A 19,087-nucleotide genomic window follows, 5' to 3' on the forward strand; every position below is an offset into this window, starting at 1 on the left:
TTTATTTAATACTATCCAAATAAAGACATACCAAATTTTACACATCATATTTTATACTAATTTAGTGCCCTCCCTGCTTCCCCAGCTCACACTACACCAAAAGCAAATCTACAAGCTGTGTCGTGATGAAACTTAACCAAGTGAGCTACGCAAAAATGAAATTTAATTAAGCAGTTCTGAAATCCTCAGGTAAGCCCAGAATGGCTTTGTTTTTAAACAAAGACTTGGGGGGGGGGGGGGGGGGGGGGGGGGGAAGGGGAAAAAGAGAAGAGAAAACTAGAGCTAGATATAGTGAAACATGGGCAATGTTAACATTTTTAATAGTTCCAGATGAGGTGAGGTAGATTTTGGGGGGGGCTGGGGTTGGTTTTTTTTTGTTATACACACACTTCAAATAAATGCTTATCCTACCCTTAACAAATGACAAGTTCTGGAAGCTGACCAAGCAAGAGACTTGCCTTGAGCAGATCTGTCTCCTGGCTACAGCATCACTTGATAAGAAAGTAACAAAGTCTCTCAACTTTCCTGCCAGGAGAAAAGGAACTCTGAAGTAAATTAAAAAGATACCACTGCAATGGTTAAGAGTAAGAAAACATATGTTTAATACACATAATGCTCTCCTCCAGACGATTAAGGAGACAGATGTTTACATACACATATAAAAAATTCCAACTTAATCAGTGTAGTCCACAGAAACACGTTCGTGAAAGCACTGACAGATACCGTATCGAAAGCACAAAATCAGCAGGTTGATACCGTAGCCTTTTAGGTGTTGGATACGAAGCTTCATGATGCAAGACTGCCACCACATAAAAGTCATGCCATGAGGTGAACTGAAGACCAGAGGTGAAGCTGAATTTTCCACGTTATACTAATCTTGAGAAATATGACGATCTCTACTGACAATCAAACCCTGAATTCACTTCAATGCGTACTCTAGATCATCTGCAGAGATTTCTGATTTTTTTCTAGATTCTCTTATTCAACAGTGCTGATTTTTTGACTACTCCTGACATGATTGGTGTCTAAACATTTACTCTTTCCTTCCTCACGCTTAACTTTGGAATAGAAGCTCATAGAACTCACATCAATTTTATCTCAGGAGCAGTAAAAAAAAAAAAATAGTGCTTTCCATTAAGACCTTCAACATCTTAAAGTAATTGTTTTGACAGGTATCTTCAATCCTAACTACGATTACTGGCCAAAAAAAAAAAAAAAAAAAAAGGTATTTTAATGTTTTAATTCCCTGACAAGTAATCAGAAAGATACTTAATCTGAACATACTGTACAAAATCTAGGGCCAAAAATACAAGACTGAATAGACCTGAAAACCAAGGCAATTTTAAAAAAATGATGTTTCTGAAAAGCAAGTTGAGAAATAACGAGTCTTAGCCCTCACTGTTCTGTCTAGCAAGTGTAACAGTCATCCTTTGGACAGCAGGCCTCAAACACCCCAAAATGTTTTACCTTTATCTTGACTGGCTAGAGCCCTAACACCAACTTTTACACAGCCTTTGAAAATACAGTTCTTGGAATAGTAAGCTTACATTTTATGTCACTCAACAGCTAATAAACACCAGATGTTAAAATCTTATTTCTGAACTTGCCAGAAATTTGGGGCTTAAAAACAATAATTATATAGAAGGCATAACAGAATGATGCATGCCATTTCATACCATATCAATCAGGTGCAAACATCAAAATCTCTTTTTGATGTGAGAGTGGAAGTTTCCTGGAGCTGAGCCTGAACTCAGCTATTATGAATGATGCACGCTGATCCGAGGTGGGCCTCAAGCAGGGGATACTACATATATCTTTACACAGCAATTATACATCACAGGATTCTGTTGGTTTTGCCTCATGTAGGTCCTCAGGACAAAATCATTTTGGAAATCCATGTTAAACTGAATGGAAAATATTCAATCCTGACCTGTAGGGCTTTTTTTTTTTTTTTTGGGGGGGGGGGGGAGGGAGGATTTGAGTTTACATGCTTCTGTACTATTTGAATACTTCTGAACATTAGGAAGTATATGAAAAGCATCCAAAGCCTTTTGTTCCCTGGGTGACTTATTACATCAGTTGGTACCATATCACCTGCTTAGTTTTTAAACCTCAAGATTTCAGATGATTTAAGTACAAAAGGGAACATCAGTAACCTCCAAAAAAGAGTGCAGCTCCAGAATATGTACGTTAGGCTGAAGAAAACTACTCGAATTGTAACAGATTATTGATTTAACATCAATACTTTCAGCCACTTCTACTTGGTCTAGGAACCCTATCACCCTGTAATTATAGGAACCTTGATGGCTTTCCATATTACCTCCTGCCTCGTAAAGCGCTTATAGCCACCTACCTCAACATTTTCCTGTGGTTTTGTTTTCCAACAGGACAAAGAAGGTAATAATATCCACACACAGCATTAAGCTCGATAGAATACACTGTGCCATTTTATCTCAGTAAGCGGCTGATTCAAAGCACAACTCAAAGTCAGTGACAGGCCAAGAAGCATTTCATCCCTTCTTCCTTAACATTAACAGGTTAGGTGCACTCTTTGGGGCACGGCTGGAAAAGCTGTACCTTGCTCTCCCTGAAGCTCAGTCTAGAAAAAGTAGGCATTCAGTTCCTTTTTCACTTTCTGTAGCTGTTACACAGATTAGTATGTATCTCGGCAATACCTTCAATGCAAACTGAATGCAAAGCTTATAACACCTCCAGGTAATGCCCCGTATAAAATAAGTATCCGCAATTTCAGTTGTTTTGTTCTCTTTTTGAGAAGAACTATTTCCAAACTGTTGGAATTCAAGAGCTCTAGAATTTCGCTGCAAGCAAGAAGGACAAGAAGAAATGGTCTCAAGCTGGGGAGGTTTAGATTGGATAGTAGGAAAAGTTTCTTCACCAAAAGGGTTGGCAAGCACTGGAACAGGCTGCCCAGGAAGTGGTGGAATTGCCATCCCTGGGGGTATTTAAAAGACGTGTAGACGTGGTGCTGAAGGGCTTGGTTTAGTGATGGATTTTGGCAGTGTTAGGTTGGTGGTTGGACTCGATCATCTTAAAGGCCCCTTCCAACCTAGGCAATTCTATTCTAAGAGGGAAACCCCGTCTAACAAGAACAGGGCCTCCCTCTGCAGCGATGCAGCTGCCTACACCTTCCAGCAGCCCCGGCCTTCCAGCAAAGGTGGCTGCTCACGCAGGGTAAGTCCAGGCTCACTACGGACACTGCCAAGAGACTGGCACATACACTGTATTTACTGGAAGCACACCCAGATGCTGTACACGTGGGTTAGGTTTTCATTCTATTAATGGGACACTTCAAAAGCTGTAGGGATTTAACAAAAAAACAAACATAAAGCCTATAAAAAGAAAAAAGCTACTCCAAATTATTGAAATCACTGCTTTTATATAAAACCAGAAGCACAACATGAAACAAACCATTAGTAAATACCTAGAACTAAAACTCAAATATCTCATCTGAAATATAAAATTAAAGAGATTTGGCTACTGACACAAATAGGTAGGTGGAATTCAGCCTGAAGAGCTGAAATAGTACAGACATTAAACCTGCTTCTGTACAAATAGAACATTAGAAGGGGAGATTACTGGGTTCTGGTTAGAGGTCTTTTGGTTTTTCATAGGCTGTGGTTTTCCTCGACTCTTATCAGGAATTTACGTTAATCAGCTAATGTCTTGCAGGTGCCACAAAACATCTGTTTAAGTCATTTATTTACTCACGCCCAAGCAAGCTGCTTGTTCTTGCAAAGGGAAGAAGTTAAACACAAACCGCAGTGCACCAAAGGAAATAGTCATTAAACAGTGGAGAAAAGCAAAGTTTATTAAAACACAGAAACATAGAAAAATATCAAATGTTACTCAAGGTGTGTTTCACCTAACAGACCAATCTCTTCCTGACTTTTGTCCCACTACATTTTCATTTGTTTTTTTTCCAGACTGCACAACAGTTTAAGGTAACAAGCATCTCCATGGCTGTTCGCAAGCCATTAGTACACTTTAAATACTGCCTCAACGTAAGGAAAAATGCATCATTACATTTGTGTATTTAAATTCTCCATTGCCCTATTCACACACTGGTATAATGTATTTCTCTGCAATACAAAGTTTCATAACATATTTCACAGTACATGGATTCATGCTCATTCCCATGGAAACCATCAGGGCCACAGGCACTGCAGAATCACTTCCTTGTAGAAACATTTCCGTAAGGCAGCCCCAGGATTTCAATCGTGCGAGCAGCAGGGCATTAGATGTTATTAGCACACTGTTAGGAGGCAGCGATAGGGCTGTAATAAGATTAACATCCCAAATTCTGCTAGTTACAAGTGGGACAGAGCATTTCCCCAGGACTACTTAGTGTATTATTTCTCCTGTTTCACAAATCTCACTGAACTCAAATCTTTTGAAAACATTCAGTACTTTAGGCAATTTTTGTAAATTGCCAATACAATTTATATTTATTATTTTTAATAAATTCAATACCTAACCATCATTTCAAGAATGAAAGCTGATGAATATACTCTGTAGAGCACAACATAAGGAAATTATATAGAAGCAGTAAAGGCAGGCACAGTTTCAACATTTTCCGCTCAATACACCAGAGCCTTGCACTTATACTTCAACATACAGTCAATATGTATGTTCTGGGTATTAGTGAATCACCACCATTCAGATATTCACAGTGCTCATTGAGATAATAGTGTATTTGCAAGTAAAAGGTTTTCTTTTCAGCATCAAATTCTAGCAGCTTCCTATAAAAAGATTTAAAGATGACAACCAAAAGAAGCAGTAGCAAATTTTATTTAACAGCCTATTTTTTAATCAGATTGTGCCAAACAGTTATCACTTTGAAGCTGCAGAAAAACTGCAAGACAGTCACCCTTATCTATTTGACTTTCAAAAATTAGTAAAATAGGAGGGCGCTAGATGGGGAGGAGGGAGTAGGGCCTGATCTGAGACTACTGATCTTTTTCAAAGACCATACCCTACACAACACAACTGGAATACATATACTATTTAAGGGCGTGTCTTAAAAATCATGACTTCTATATGCATCCAACAGATGCTTCCAAGTAACCAGTAAAATCCCTACCAGACATGACTTCCATGTCATTTTAATAATTTATAACCTTTTGTGCAACCACTTTTTCCACATTCAAGCACTGATCCTTTCTGGCAAATGCCTGGCTATGTGCGAAGGGGCTGCAATAGAGACCGATCCTCCTAGTAACAGGTACTGCAACCCAGAGAACAGAGCCTGGACTGAGCCTCGGTTTCCCTGCTGACTTAAAAGTATAAAATTGAGTAAAAAACCCCATGAAAGTCGGTTTTTGCTGGTTAGCTTCAGCTTCCCCATCTTTCAAATAGAGATAAGACTTGTCTTTGTATCACCATTTATCTGAACGTGGCCATAGGAAAACCACTTCCAGAAGAGCTCCATTTCCAATAATAGCTACTGTGACCGTGAGATTAACAACAGCCATTCTAATTTTATCACTGAGAGCGCCAATGGATAAGGCAGTATGGCATTCAGATTGTTCCCCAAAAGGGACAGGACAGCTGCAGTAAATAACCTGTATGTCATCTAAAGTTTAAAAAGCTTTAAAACAGTAAGTTTTTTGCATTGATATAATAGTAAAAAATAATCAAGTCATAAGTGCTCAAAACTCAGACCTATGTTAATGAAAAATTTTGTCAACGAGACTGCTTATTTTATTCAGATACGCATAAAAACAACCAAACATTGACAAGAAGTGACTTACCCCTCCAACTAAGATCCTAAACACCAAATGGGCACGACGCTTGCTTAACACAAATAGCTATGGATATTGTGTATTGCACGGACATGGGGCTCCATGGGATGGGAAGGACACGCAGCAAACAGACTGCAAAGCAGGATGCAATGCTTAAGCAGAACAAAGGCAGAGACTATCAAGCCTTATATGCTCACAGCAACATCCTAACCCTTTCCTTCCAGTAAAAAAACAAATGTTTATGAAAGAGTTAGCCTCTTATTGTATGCAAACAGCAAAATTCAGGTGCATCTTCAAACTCCAGTGAGTAAATAAGCCTCTTTATTAACTTTACAGTTAGATTAAGCTCCCCCAACTGAATAAAATGCTTATCTTAAATATACATCCACACACTAAGTCATTTAAGAATATTTCCATGCTTCTTCCTAAATAACCTTGCATCTGCATGTTACAAAAGACATTATCAAAGTTAAACCAGTTACACTGTCTTTGTTTTCCATTCTCAATTTTAGACTATCGGATAATCTTACAAAACACTAACAAGAATTCTTACTATACAGGCATGAAATTTTCCAATTTATTACAGTAACAATGTATTTACCTTCCATTAAGATACTATTATGCAGTAACAACGTAATTGCTAAGCACTGTTTTTAAAGTAGGTATCACATCTCTGCAATCTTAATGCTGCCTAAAGATTAAAAAAAAAAAAAAATGAAAAAAAATGAAAGAGCAGCATGCTCAAAACTGTACCATCATTGAGAATATATTTTGAGCATGCATGTAAATATAGACAAACACCACATCAAGTAATCACATCCAAAAAATGTCTCTGGCGAAGATTAATATATTAAAAAAAAAAGACTACAGCAACAATAAGTTGAAAATGCATTATCTTATTGCAAAGACCAGAAAAAGCAAAAGACTTGTTCCTCTTCTTACAAGCCCTCTCACAAGGTCTGTAAGATTTATTTGAAAGGCAGAAGAAAAAGTCCTCACACATAAAAGGGCATAAAATACATTCATTTTATACACACCAGGAAGGGTCTTTCAGTATCCGTACACACTGTTTTTCTGCCCGTTGCCTGCTGTATCTCATACACTTCCCTCAATTATACCATGCTGCAGGTCAGCTGTAAAGATCTAATTTGGTTACAATAAACTGAAAACCGAAGGAGAATATTTACCAATGTTTCAGTGTGCAAGAGGACACAATGCATTGTCTCAGCAACAAGGCCAGCAAGTGTCACCACCCCACCCGTAGACACCTGAGTCACATTTAACACCCAAATCAGACACAAAGGTCTGCTTATTGTCTCCTTTGGTTCTGATGTAACATTTTAATCCCTAAAATGCAGTGAAGTATTTGAAAGGTAGTTGGTTGAAATATTCTTTGCCTTAGTATTAGCACAGCCAAGTAGGTATCACAAGAGCACAATTTACTGTTTTCAACAGCTATGCATACATAATTACAAGGCAGGAGATCAGTTTGATATGCACATAATAGGAACAAAAAATAATGAGAATTTAAACTGTTAATGACAGTAGCGTAGAGGCCAACACATTATTTCTCCTTGCACACTGAAAAAAAGAAAAAAAGGCTGTTTTGAAATAGTATTTTCCCCTTTGAGTCTTGAAGTGTAACTCTGCTCAACACATTTAAACTACCTCCACGTTTAGATTAACTCCTTTTGTCAGCACACTAGTTTCATGGTATGAAGTGATACCAGATGTTCTGGTTTTAAATGCCTCACAAGAGTACACTTACCATGACACTTAGTAGATGCTGAGTGCACCAATGCACTCTTGCAAATCATTTACAGTTTGTGCTCTGTTAGCAAGTATACCTGCTACCCGTTGACAGGACACAGTGAAATTTTAATCCTCAGACCACCATGATGTGGGTACTTCACCTGTTTCAGGTTCAGAAATCTCAAAAGGGATAGCGTCACATTTAAGAATTAAATCAATAGCAAGAACAAGAGTTTACAATTAAAAAAAAAAGAAAGAAAGAAACAATACAGAAATATCTTTTCCTTGCTAGAAGAAACCACTCACAGATCCAGAACTGAAGGAATCCTAGGTTAGCGAAACAAAAAAAAAAAAAAGGAAAAAACAATGGATCTTTTTTATTTTGCTTTAAATAGAAATGTGGTAATGTAAAAAAGGGCATAAAGAACGGAGAAAACAGATAATATTCTTGGTACACTGCATTCAACTCTTTACCACTTTGATTTGTACCACTGTTACTCTGGTAACAGACAAAGTGAACTCATAAAATCCAGCAGGTCAGACACTGTGGGACGTTTTCCATAGAGGCTATTAACTGTCCTGCTGAAGTGGCAGGAACAGAGGTAGCCAGCCAGTGGGGAGAAGGGGAGAGGCAGCCAACACAGTGTGCTGCCTCAGAACTTCACTAAGGCTAAAAAATGCTAAGTGTTACATTCTAAGGAGGTTCAACTTGCTAATAAGCATCAATGATTTCTCTTCTGAATGTAAGCACAGATTCTATGCCAGAAGTTCCCCTCTGGGTTATATTCACATAACTCATTCTACCTGAAAATTAATAGGAAGTATATACATACATATATATATATTGCCCAATGAACGCAGAACACTTCTGTCTTCTCTGTGGTTCAAGGTATCCATGAACACATCAAGCTAATATTCAATTCAAGCACTAACTCTTAGTGTCAGCTTAATGTGATCTAACTTTTTAGGGAAACCAGTCCAAAAAATGTCAAAAAGATTAAATGTCAACCTAAAATTCCATTCAAACTCCTTTGGAGGTCACATAAAACACAATACAGCCTGAAGGACGTCACAACCTAAAATCCCATTCTGTAGCTCTGCAGTGTCAAGCAACTGTCCTGAGAACAGCAACCAGAGCACACAGATGGGCATTTTTGCCAAGTCTTCAAAAAGGGTAAAGGAGAGGGGAAGAAACCACAAGAAGAGCTAGGAAAAGCATGATTTTCACAACTCGAGAAAACGTCAAAGATTTTTAGCCAGTTTAATATAGACTTCACTCCTATTACCAACGTGAAACAAAGGGTCCTCAAACACTACAGAAACAGATTTTGACCCACTTGGCAGGAACACAATCAATCTTAAAAAAAAAAAGTGCTTAAAAGAACATTTAGAAGATAAGCCTCAAAAACTGGTTTTTAGTAAGCATGATATTGTTTCATTTACTATGATCAGACAAATCTAAATCTAAAGAACTTTTCACCCAAGAATCTAACTAAGCCTTCGCTATCAACAGCTGGGGATATCTCACACACATTTAGGACAAAAATGACTGGTAATAACAAAACAAGGCACAAGCACCTTAAATACAACAAATGTGAGTAGAGTAACTATTGAAAAACAGTTCAATAATGAGAGGCTTTGGGGTTGGTTTTTTTGTTTGGGGTTTTTTTGTTTATAGGTTTTGGTATTCGTATTTAAAAAAAAAAAAAAAGTGGTAGACTCCCAAGCTTTTATCTATGTTTAAAGAAAATGAATAAAAAACCCTCTACATACCATAGATGAGAATACAAACCATTAGGCACACTATACCATCACCAAATCAAGGATGTTGTAATGAAGCTTATAGTAACAATCTTTAAGTAAATCAGTCATATCTGACACGAGAAACATCTATACTAGAGCCACACTGGTGCAAATACAAACGCAGACAAGGCCTACAACTTCTCAACATTTTCTTGACATATTTATTTATTTTGGCCAATGTATGTTTATATTTAATTTAAATAAATTGACAAGGATATCTTATGGTTTAGCTTAAGTTCTATACAAACTTTAAAACATGCACCTAAATATATATTCAAAGCCTCACAGAATTAAGTAGCTGGAACAAATATTACCTGGCATTAGAAGATCATCTTAAGCATTAACATGGCCTCAAACTCTAATCTCAGAGTTTGACGGCCTAAAGATTCAGGTATACCTCACCCATTGCTCTCCGTAAAGGCTTCTGTTGAAAGCTCTAGCAATATTCATTAGCTACAGAATGGCAATTTGTTACTATTACTAAGGTTTTCCACATTAGCAGCTATGAAGATAAATGAATAGAAACCTACAGTGGTTTCGAGAAGCCTACATAACTTTTGCTACTTCCTACAATATATAAAATCTGTGTGCAATAGGTGTAAGTGTAAAAAGAATTCATATGCAGTGGTTTAATAAAAAAGGAAACATCATTCCCAATGAAATAATAAGAGCAATGTGCATATTAATGCTTTAGCATGCTGTTAAAGCTCCAGATATATTGTTATGCAAGATAAATGTATAAGAAAACCTTATTCAACACTGGTTCTCCAAAAGCTTCACTGGATATAATTTTCTGAATGCATGAACTCATACATAAATTCAAGAGGTTAGGATTTTAAAAGGAAAAAAAGTCATATATTGGTGCTTAAGGATTTAGTTAGATGAGGAATTATCTTATTTTACTTTTACTTTCCTTCCTAGAATATCCTCACGCAGAGGATTTGCAAAGAATGAAACAGCTTCCCAGTAACAACATACCTCCTTGTGCTACTCTGAAAGCAAATTTGATTAATAAAAAACACTTATCTGGCCCAGCAGCCAGCACACTTGCCTGGCTAAAAGATCCCATCTCCCAACTCACAGTTGTTATTTTCCCAGAAAAAAAGTTTCCATATACCCACTATCTACATACTAGTGGTCAGACACGACCCACAACCCACCACATGGAGTAACTCTGTTTTGGAATCTTAGTTCAATTTCTATATTACTTACGTTTTCGTGCTCATCTAGTAAAAATGTAATTCATCCCGTCTGATCTTGCATCTCTGAGTGATACACGAGTTTGTCTCTGCTTTTACAGTTTAATATCTTGCCTGGTATCACTACTAAAACTCTGAGAACTGCAGAAATAACACACAGGAGGCCTTTACTAAGTGTAATTTTAGACAGTTGAGTAGGTTTAGAAGTTTCACTACAAAAGCATTCTAGAGAAGTCTCCAAGCTTTGATGGAAATTCAGAATCTCTTTTTAGGACCTTTTCCTGGTACTTCCAGCAGCAGACAACTGAAAATCTGCATGCTGCTCCCTTATACAAAATTAAACTTCTGTGTAGCCCAGGAATACGCTTACCCAAGAGTACCAGTTTGCAAGATGACACTACACAGTAATGGGAAACCAACCTGTAAATGAAGAAAAACAATGAAAGTCTCACAACACCCTACAGCCATCAACCTGCTACTCTTAAGTAATGGAATGTAATACTGAATCTCCATAACGTTAGTGTACTTTGTTGAAAAAAACACTAATACTGCAAAAGCAAATGCTGAAGGGCCACTACAAACATGAAACAGTTACCCTGAGAACTTCCACTGAAATAATGCAGCAACTGGAAGACAAGAGTTTTTAATGAGGACAAACTAACTGGTTCCATCTGCTCTCATGGGTCACAGCAGTTACTCTAGTACCAGACTTTCTCTGCCCTCTTTGCCTCATCTACTCGCTTTGCTGGGTGAGAGAAAGGATGCAAAGGTTCTACAGAGCAAACGGTTGGCACTCATACAGTTAAAAGCTACAGCCTAGTGCATATCTAAAAAAGGCCAAATAAAAAATGCAACAGCAGAATAGTAATCTTGAAAAAAAACCTTACAATTGAAGGGATAATAAATATCAGGAAATGCAACTAATCAGGTTTGCTCATTACACGCTGTTCTATTGTTATAATGGCTCTTATTTGAAATTGCAGATGCAAGAAATCCAAGTATCTTTACCATTAATCCAATAAGCACAAAATTAACACAGTATTTCCTTTTCCCCCTCTCTCATTTCAAGTTTTCCACTAGAAGACAAGAAAATAACCTCATTTTGAAGAAAACAGCAATATTCTACAAGTGGGTTTATATCTGAAACCCTGTACAACAGAGCGGTGCTCCATGACACAGCCATAACACCGAAGAAAAAGATAAATGGTTTTTTTGTTACATTATCTCCATGGTGTAATGCAGATCCCAAATGAGTACCGGGAAAAGAATAAAAAAGAGGAAAGATGATGCTTGTTAGCTTTAAGGAAACAAACACCAAGATATGAAAAAACCTGAACTGGTTGTCCATGATTCCATGAAAAGGTTATTTTCAATATATCTATCTGTATAAATCAACAATTAAGCACCACCAACCACATTCCCAGAAAACATACGATTTTTAGAGACAGCTACAAAAGTTTTAGGTATGCAATTGAAATTTGAACTTCAGACTGAAGATCAGTTTTGTAGAAACAGGCCAAATTAATACTTACACCCAACTTTACAAATTCAGACAGACTAATAAATGTAGGTGTAGGTAGGAGAGTCTTGTAAAAGTTCCAGCAAATTTATGGATCTTGTTCTGCATTTTGACATCACTAAATGCAATCAATTGGTAACCCAACCTTCTTCCTTACTTTCTTGCAAGAAACAGCAACGCACAAGCATCTTTTATTTTCGTAGATTAACACAGAAGGTCACTTGACTGGGCGGGTCGTAAGAGAAAACTGCCACAACTATTCATTTCTTTCCATTCAAAGGACTATCTGCTGCTAATGTTACAAAATCCATCAGCTTTCAGTTTGAAATTTATTGGACCTTACCTACTGAAGGAAAAGAATATAAAGTCAGTGAACCAAATTTGACCAATTTCAGCAGCTGAATTCCAAAAAATTCACCCCCCTCTAAAGAATTTCTAGAAATACAACGAACGAAAGTCCACCAACAGATCTTGCCAACAAAAGAGAAAGGTAAGCAAATTATGGCACTGCTTTACATTATTTCAGACAGCATGTAATAATTATTAGCCCTTTGGGGGAAGATTCTGAGAGCAGCTTTTGAGTTCTCTGCTATGAAGGGTCATACAACTGTGAAACCAAAAATCTAGCAAACTTAAAAGCACTGAAGAAACAGCTCTCAAACATGCACAACTTAGTCTGAACTGCACTGATGAATTTTTTCAGAAATACGTAACTGTTCAAGCTACAGTGTGGTTCCCTTACATACCTGGACTCTGCTGCTACTTCTCCATTCAAGGAATTGTGTTGCACAAGAGCAACCAGGAATAAAGCCTCTATTCTTTCTTTCCATGCATCCCTCATGCACACCAGAGCTGTGCTACCCTTTCTTCTCCATATGCGAACCTTAGAAAAGGCATGTTATATATCCTGTCTTTCATTGAAAAGGTAGACAAAATTTTATCTCTGTTTACAAGGGAAAAGAAATTCTAGATGTCTGGTTGCAACCACACCTCTTCCAATCTCTAAGTGACATCCCTGCAATTAAATACAGTTGCAATCAACTGTGAATGCAGCTGGTACACCTGGCACCAGCTGCCCTGATCTACCACCAGGCAGGTGAGAGTATGCAGAAGTCCCAGAACTAATAATAAACCAAAGTAATTTCTAGTCTTCATATGTCTGAGTTCTGTCACATTCTCAAATGGCAGAAGGTGATCATAAGGTGATCTTAATCCTGGATTTCTTTTAAAACACAACTACAAAACAGCTTGAGGTAACCACATCAGATACACATGTTCCAATGGTATAAGCCACTGAGCCAGTGGAATTATTAGTCTAGTTCTCTATAAAGTATAAACTTATACGATGTCCATGCTCATACCTAAGTTCTTCCACTTATACTTCCAAAGTTGCTGTCGACTTTACTGCACTTAAGACAGACAACTCTCTTGAAGAAATAACTTCTTAGGGACTCCATGCAAGTAGATATCTGAGCAGAGTAAAGAGACTACTTGAAGAATAAGCTCATTCACCTTCTAAAAACGCCTTTATAAAGCAATTTGCACAAGGTAAAAAAAGCTTACAGCACTCCAGATGGAGAAACAGCTTTAAGAAAGCATGAGCTCTAATTATGTCCAAAAGGTACTGCTAACCAAGCTGCAGAAACCCAGTCATGGGTTTTTTTCAGTTCTTACGTTAAAAGCATCATTTGTTCTTCTATGATTATTGCAAATGGACACGCACAACAAAATTTACAATTACTGTTTCTAAGAACTCCAGAAGGTATTTAAGATTCTTTATAAACCTCTTCGCAATCATAATCATTACAAGTCTGAGTGATCAGGTAAACGCTATCTCTCAAAAAAACTGGAAATATGAAAAGGTTGCTTAACTACAGCCATATAGAAGGCCAAACACCTCCCCGCCCCCCAAAAAATAAAGGACAGAAATATCCTATGCATATGACCACTAATACTGTGAACACAAGTCTTCTTTGGGCTACTTGAGTAGAGAGAATACAATGGAATCTCTACCCAAATACACTGTTGAAATTTCCACAACAGAACGTGAAGGCAACAGAACGTGATGTATCGCACTCATCTTCCCAGCTTTGTCTCAGGATGATCAAAAACTTAATACATGAAATCTTACAAAAGTTTGTATCTCATGTGAAAGAAAAAGCACATTGTAAATGTGAGTTTATGGAGGTGTTTTTTAACCCTGTGATTTCTAACATTTCTTGCAAAGAACAAGACTAGGCCACCTAGTTTGGAAACTGCTTTCATTGTACATTTATTCATTAAGCATATAATTTTTCTGACACACTGCTGTATCAACAAAAGGTCAACGTAAAAAAACTTAAACACATGGGATACTTTGTTTGCTGAACCAATACAAGTTGAATCACCACAAGCACTTTATGACAGCATAAATTAGTGACATAATAGGACTTTCTATAATATGGCAACTAACACATGTTGTCCCTTACAGTTGTACTAATTCTTACATAGATTCCACATCCCTGCTCACTAGGGATGAGTTAAACACAACGATCTGTAAAACAAGCATAGGCTGCCACTACTAATCTTTATTACTAAATAAACCCAAAGAAAATCACAATATTCTTAAAATAACAGAAATCTCCTATTTCCATTCATCACATAGTCTAAATTGCAATACCCATTCAATTCAATAATTCAGAAGATGACCGGTTCCAAAAAGAGAGCACCTCAAAGGTGCCTTATTTAACAAACCTCCTCAATATCAACAGCTCAGAATCCACACAAAATCAGTGTCTTTTTCTGTGTTGTAAAAGCAAATGGACCAACTCAAATTTCTTTGACGTTGCAGCCGTTCCTTGAATTCCTGAACTGGATAAGGAGTACCATCCACTTTTTCTTATTACGCCTCACAAAAGACATCGCTAATTCAAAACTGAATATATATCTGAACGCATAGATAACTTCTGCCTGTTACAGATCTCTCAAAAGTGAACTGGAAAACAAAACAACATTCAAGCTATCAAAACCAGAATAAATTGTTTGGAACCTTATCATCATGCTGATACAGTAGCTAGCCATATGTACCAGTTGATGACTGAGACCTTAACTATCTAGCAAAAGGCTGACAGAAAAGGGTACAGACTTGTATTTGTCCTCTCTGTCAAACTGTGAAGACTGGAAATCCACGTTCACATTTAATTTCAGAAGCATTTTATAAACAAGCATTCAGATAGGCCAATCAAGTTATCAACTGTCTACAATCTGACACAGTTCTCCCTCAATCTTCCTAGATTTTGGTGCTGTTATTTTTGTGAAATACTCTAGTGGTAATAACACTTTAAGAAGTTATGCAGATTTAGTCTATCTTATTAGTCAGAGTTTCATTTTTCATTTTACTTCTGCCATGGCAGTGCTTTTTAATTTACTATTTTGTTTCCTGAAATAAAATTGCACTTGATCTAAACCCAAATTACACCATCACGTAATAAAATAAGGAACTAATCAGATTAAAATAAGAAAGAAGTTAACTATAGGATGCTCTACTTGTACCAAATTTAAAAGAAGGTTTTAAGGTCACATACTGACATTTAAAATTTCTTCTCTTCATTAGTAATATTATTTTCTTTTATTTTACTGTTCCTCTGAAATAACAAGCTTTCTAAAAGTACTTTCACATTCTCGCATATACAGAAGACTGATGCATCTTCTATTTTGCATACACAGATCCAAAAGCAACCTACATAGTGTGTCCTTGCTTTCAAAGCAGTCCCATTTGAAAGGATTACTTATGCCACTGCCAAGATATGAGGCATCAGTGGAGAGAAAGAGATCGCTAACTTCTCTGACACCCACCAAAATCTGTCCCCAGTCTTGGCACATCATCACCCTGGTCATCATCAAGATGGCTGATGACGCCTCAATACTTCGTGAGAGCACAGATGAGACATTTAAATACTTTATTTTAGCAGAATTTCAGTATGACATTCTAAGGATTTGCAATGGAAGCCACTTTGTTTACATAGGAAGCAAATTTATGCGAACACTTCTCTTCACCACAGGTGTCATGGAAATTTGTGAACCACAATGTTAAGTGTCCTGAGAATGCTTTGTGTAAGATCCATTGAGAGATGTCTTCTCCAAGTGGAAAGGGGGAAGCTTTCCACTGTTTTCAGGAAGCCATGTTTCTCTATACAGGCTCCATGCAAGAGGCACCACTGTGCTGTACCAGAATAATACACAAGGACATGGAATAAACAAAAGCATAAAGCAAATAAATACTCATAGGTATTTGTTGGACTGTCAGAAGCAGACCATCAGGGCCACTAATAGTTGATTTGAATGAACAGTGGTACACAAAGTAGATTCTAAACTGTTCTCTATCAGATGTGTAAACATCTGTTCTATTTCCTTAAAGCAGGAACAAAATAAATCAAATGTAATAGTTGTTATTAAGTCCAGAACTGATAAAACACCTTTTACACCAACAGAAATGGAACTAAAAGTGCCACTCTGTGTCCTGCTCTTAACTATTCCCTTTTTCATTGATCTCTCAAACTTGCTAATAAAAACACACACACACACACACACACAGAGTCCATCTGGCATGAGCCCACTTGCAATAGCAGTGCTCTGCTTTCAGCAGCTATATTTTTAGGGCTACATTTCATGACTGGTCAGTTTTCACTACTCCTTGAAAATCCTACATGCACCAAAGCCAGAGATACACAGACAATTTAACAGAATACTGCAGAAATACTCAAATTAATTCAAATTTTCTCTTTCGTAAGAACCACTACACACAAATAAGTTATTCTTCCTCTTCCCAAACATTTACTGTAATGCATAACTCCAGGATAATGAATGGAGATTATCACTAATAAAGGCCAAGTAGGCTTCAAAGCTTGCCCCAAAATTACCTTCCTTCTCATTACCAGTATACTGATTCTACTTCACGCTTCAGCTGTAGAATGTTCTAGTGACACTTGGGAAAGATAATGAACAAATAACAAACAATGCTTCCATTCTTAAAAAGTTTATGTAACTATTTTTTCCCCACTTTATGTCACTGAGAGTAGTATCAGTTATGTGAGGCATAACCTGACACAAAAACATCCAGCAGCAAATCCAAAATCCAACTTGAGTAGATGTTCTTCTGCTTAAGGTCTGCATGGATTGCCTCTATTAAAGAATTATAGAATGGTTTAGGTTGGAAGGGACCTTAAAGATCATCTGGTTCCAACCCCCCTGCCATGGGCAGGGACACCTCCCACTAGAGCAGGTTGCTCAAAGCCCCATCCAGCCTGGCCTTGGACACTTCCAGGGATGGGGCATCCACAGCTTCTCCGGGCAACCTGTTCCAGTGCCTCACCACTCTCATAGTGAAAAAATTCTTCCTAATACTTAATCTGTATTACCTCTCCTGGCTTCATACTCTGCTAAACCCCTTCAACCCCTCGTTTTCGTTTATTTATTATTAATAAAACACAATAGGTGTCAGCAATCCTAACAGAGAAGGTAAAAAGCCTAATGGATGAGGGAAAAACCCACTGTGCTCACCGTCTCTCACACCTGTGTAGTATTCAACAGCCTGCACTATAGCAGGTGGGAACTGACTACCCGGGCACCAGAGCGCAAAGAAAAAAGGAAATATTTAAAAGAATTAATTCCTGCCCCGTGCCGGCCTTCGCTTCCATGAGAGAGGGAGTCGCCACCCTCCCAGGGACAACCACCGGGGGAGCCCGGCCACGGCTCAAGAACTTCGGGAAGAGGGTGGAACGGCTCCCGCCCCTCGGGGGCACCACGGCGACCCCGGCGGGCACAGTCCCCCACCGGCGGCACCGCCCCACGGACGGAGCCGGCCCCACGCGGCCGCGGCCGCCCCGCCCGCCCCCTCCGCCAGCGCCCGCCCCGGCCCTGGCCCCTCCGCTCACCAGCCCATCGATCTGCACTTGCTTGACGGCCGAGTCGCCCGTGGCGGCGGCCTTGCCTTTGCCTTTCGAGGCGCCGAAGCCGCTGCCGGCAGCCCCGGAGCTCTCCTTGCGCGACGCCATCTTTCCTCTCGCACCGGCCGGAAAGAGAAAAACGAAACACCGGAAGCGGCTATGGCGGCGCGCGGGGAAACGGCTCCGGGCGGAAACCCGCGGGGAGGCGAGCGCGGCGCATGCGCGGTGCCGCCACCGCCCTTCTCTTCCCCGCCGCCCATCTCCGGCGTGATGGCGGCGCGACAGCGGTTGTCCCTCAGGGCCTCGGGTGGTCTCCGGGCGGGCTGGCCGGTCCTCGCTCGGCCTCGCCAGCCGGCATGGTGGCCCTAGGCGCCGCTGGAGCAGGAGAAATCCTGTACCTTGTGCCAGACGGCGGTGCCCTCCCTGACTCAGCCGAGACGGGAGAGGGGCCGAGGGGCCCTTCCTCCCCACATAGCGGTTGGCGCCTGGCAAACCGTGTCTGGCAACCTGGGAACCTCAGGTGGTGCTTTTCCAGTGTCTTCCATAGGCGATACTGATGCTAACGGCCACCTACAGTCACGGCTGGGCCACTGGGCCAGAGCTGGCCCAGCCAGCAGGCTGCAGTGAGGATCCTCAGCAGGGCCGAGGGAGGATCTGCTCGTTGGGGGCTCTTACACCCAATATACCAGAGGGAGAATTACTTTCAAGAGATAATAGGTTTAGAAGTTTTGGATTTTTAGCTTTAGAAAAAGCAGACTTGCTTCTGGAGTTAGGTGAACATCTCTCTGTCTTGAGCATGAATAATGAGTCATCAGTGCGCTGACAGGGGATACAAAATCTTAACGTTAGATAGAAAACCCTGAACTATCAACTACTTACATTGTTCCCGGGAAAGGGTTTAGTGTTGTGTTAAGTGTTGCTTTTGCTTTGCTACTCATTTGAAATTGTTCAAAAAACAAACCAATGCTACACATTTTTCTGAAAAATGAAATGGGCTGTGACAGGCAGACATAGGAAACACCCCAAACCTGTCTGTACACTATGCCAAATACGTGACCTCATAAAAATTCACCGTGAATCTCTTCAACAATGTATCTGACACTGATTTCTAACATATGGAAGGGAACA

At 39.1% G+C, this 19,087-nt stretch overlaps 1 protein-coding gene across 1 annotated transcript in view; it reads right to left on the minus strand.

The window, feature by feature from the left end:
- The window catches only part of EIF3H (eukaryotic translation initiation factor 3 subunit H), a 90,522-nt gene extending 72,434 nt beyond the window's left edge, over positions 1-18,088 (minus strand). The window contains exon 1 of the mRNA XM_074145204.1: positions 17,948-18,088. Within this exon, the coding sequence (XP_074001305.1) occupies positions 17,948-18,067 (120 nt within the window). The 5' untranslated portion in view covers positions 18,068-18,088. The remainder of the gene's footprint in view (positions 1-17,947) is intronic.
- Between the last annotated feature and the right edge of the window lie 999 nt (positions 18,089-19,087).

The sequence above is a fragment of the Numenius arquata genome, chromosome 3 (assembly GCF_964106895.1).
Source record: "Numenius arquata chromosome 3, bNumArq3.hap1.1, whole genome shotgun sequence".
NCBI classification, from domain to species: Eukaryota; Metazoa; Chordata; class Aves; order Charadriiformes; family Scolopacidae; genus Numenius; species Numenius arquata.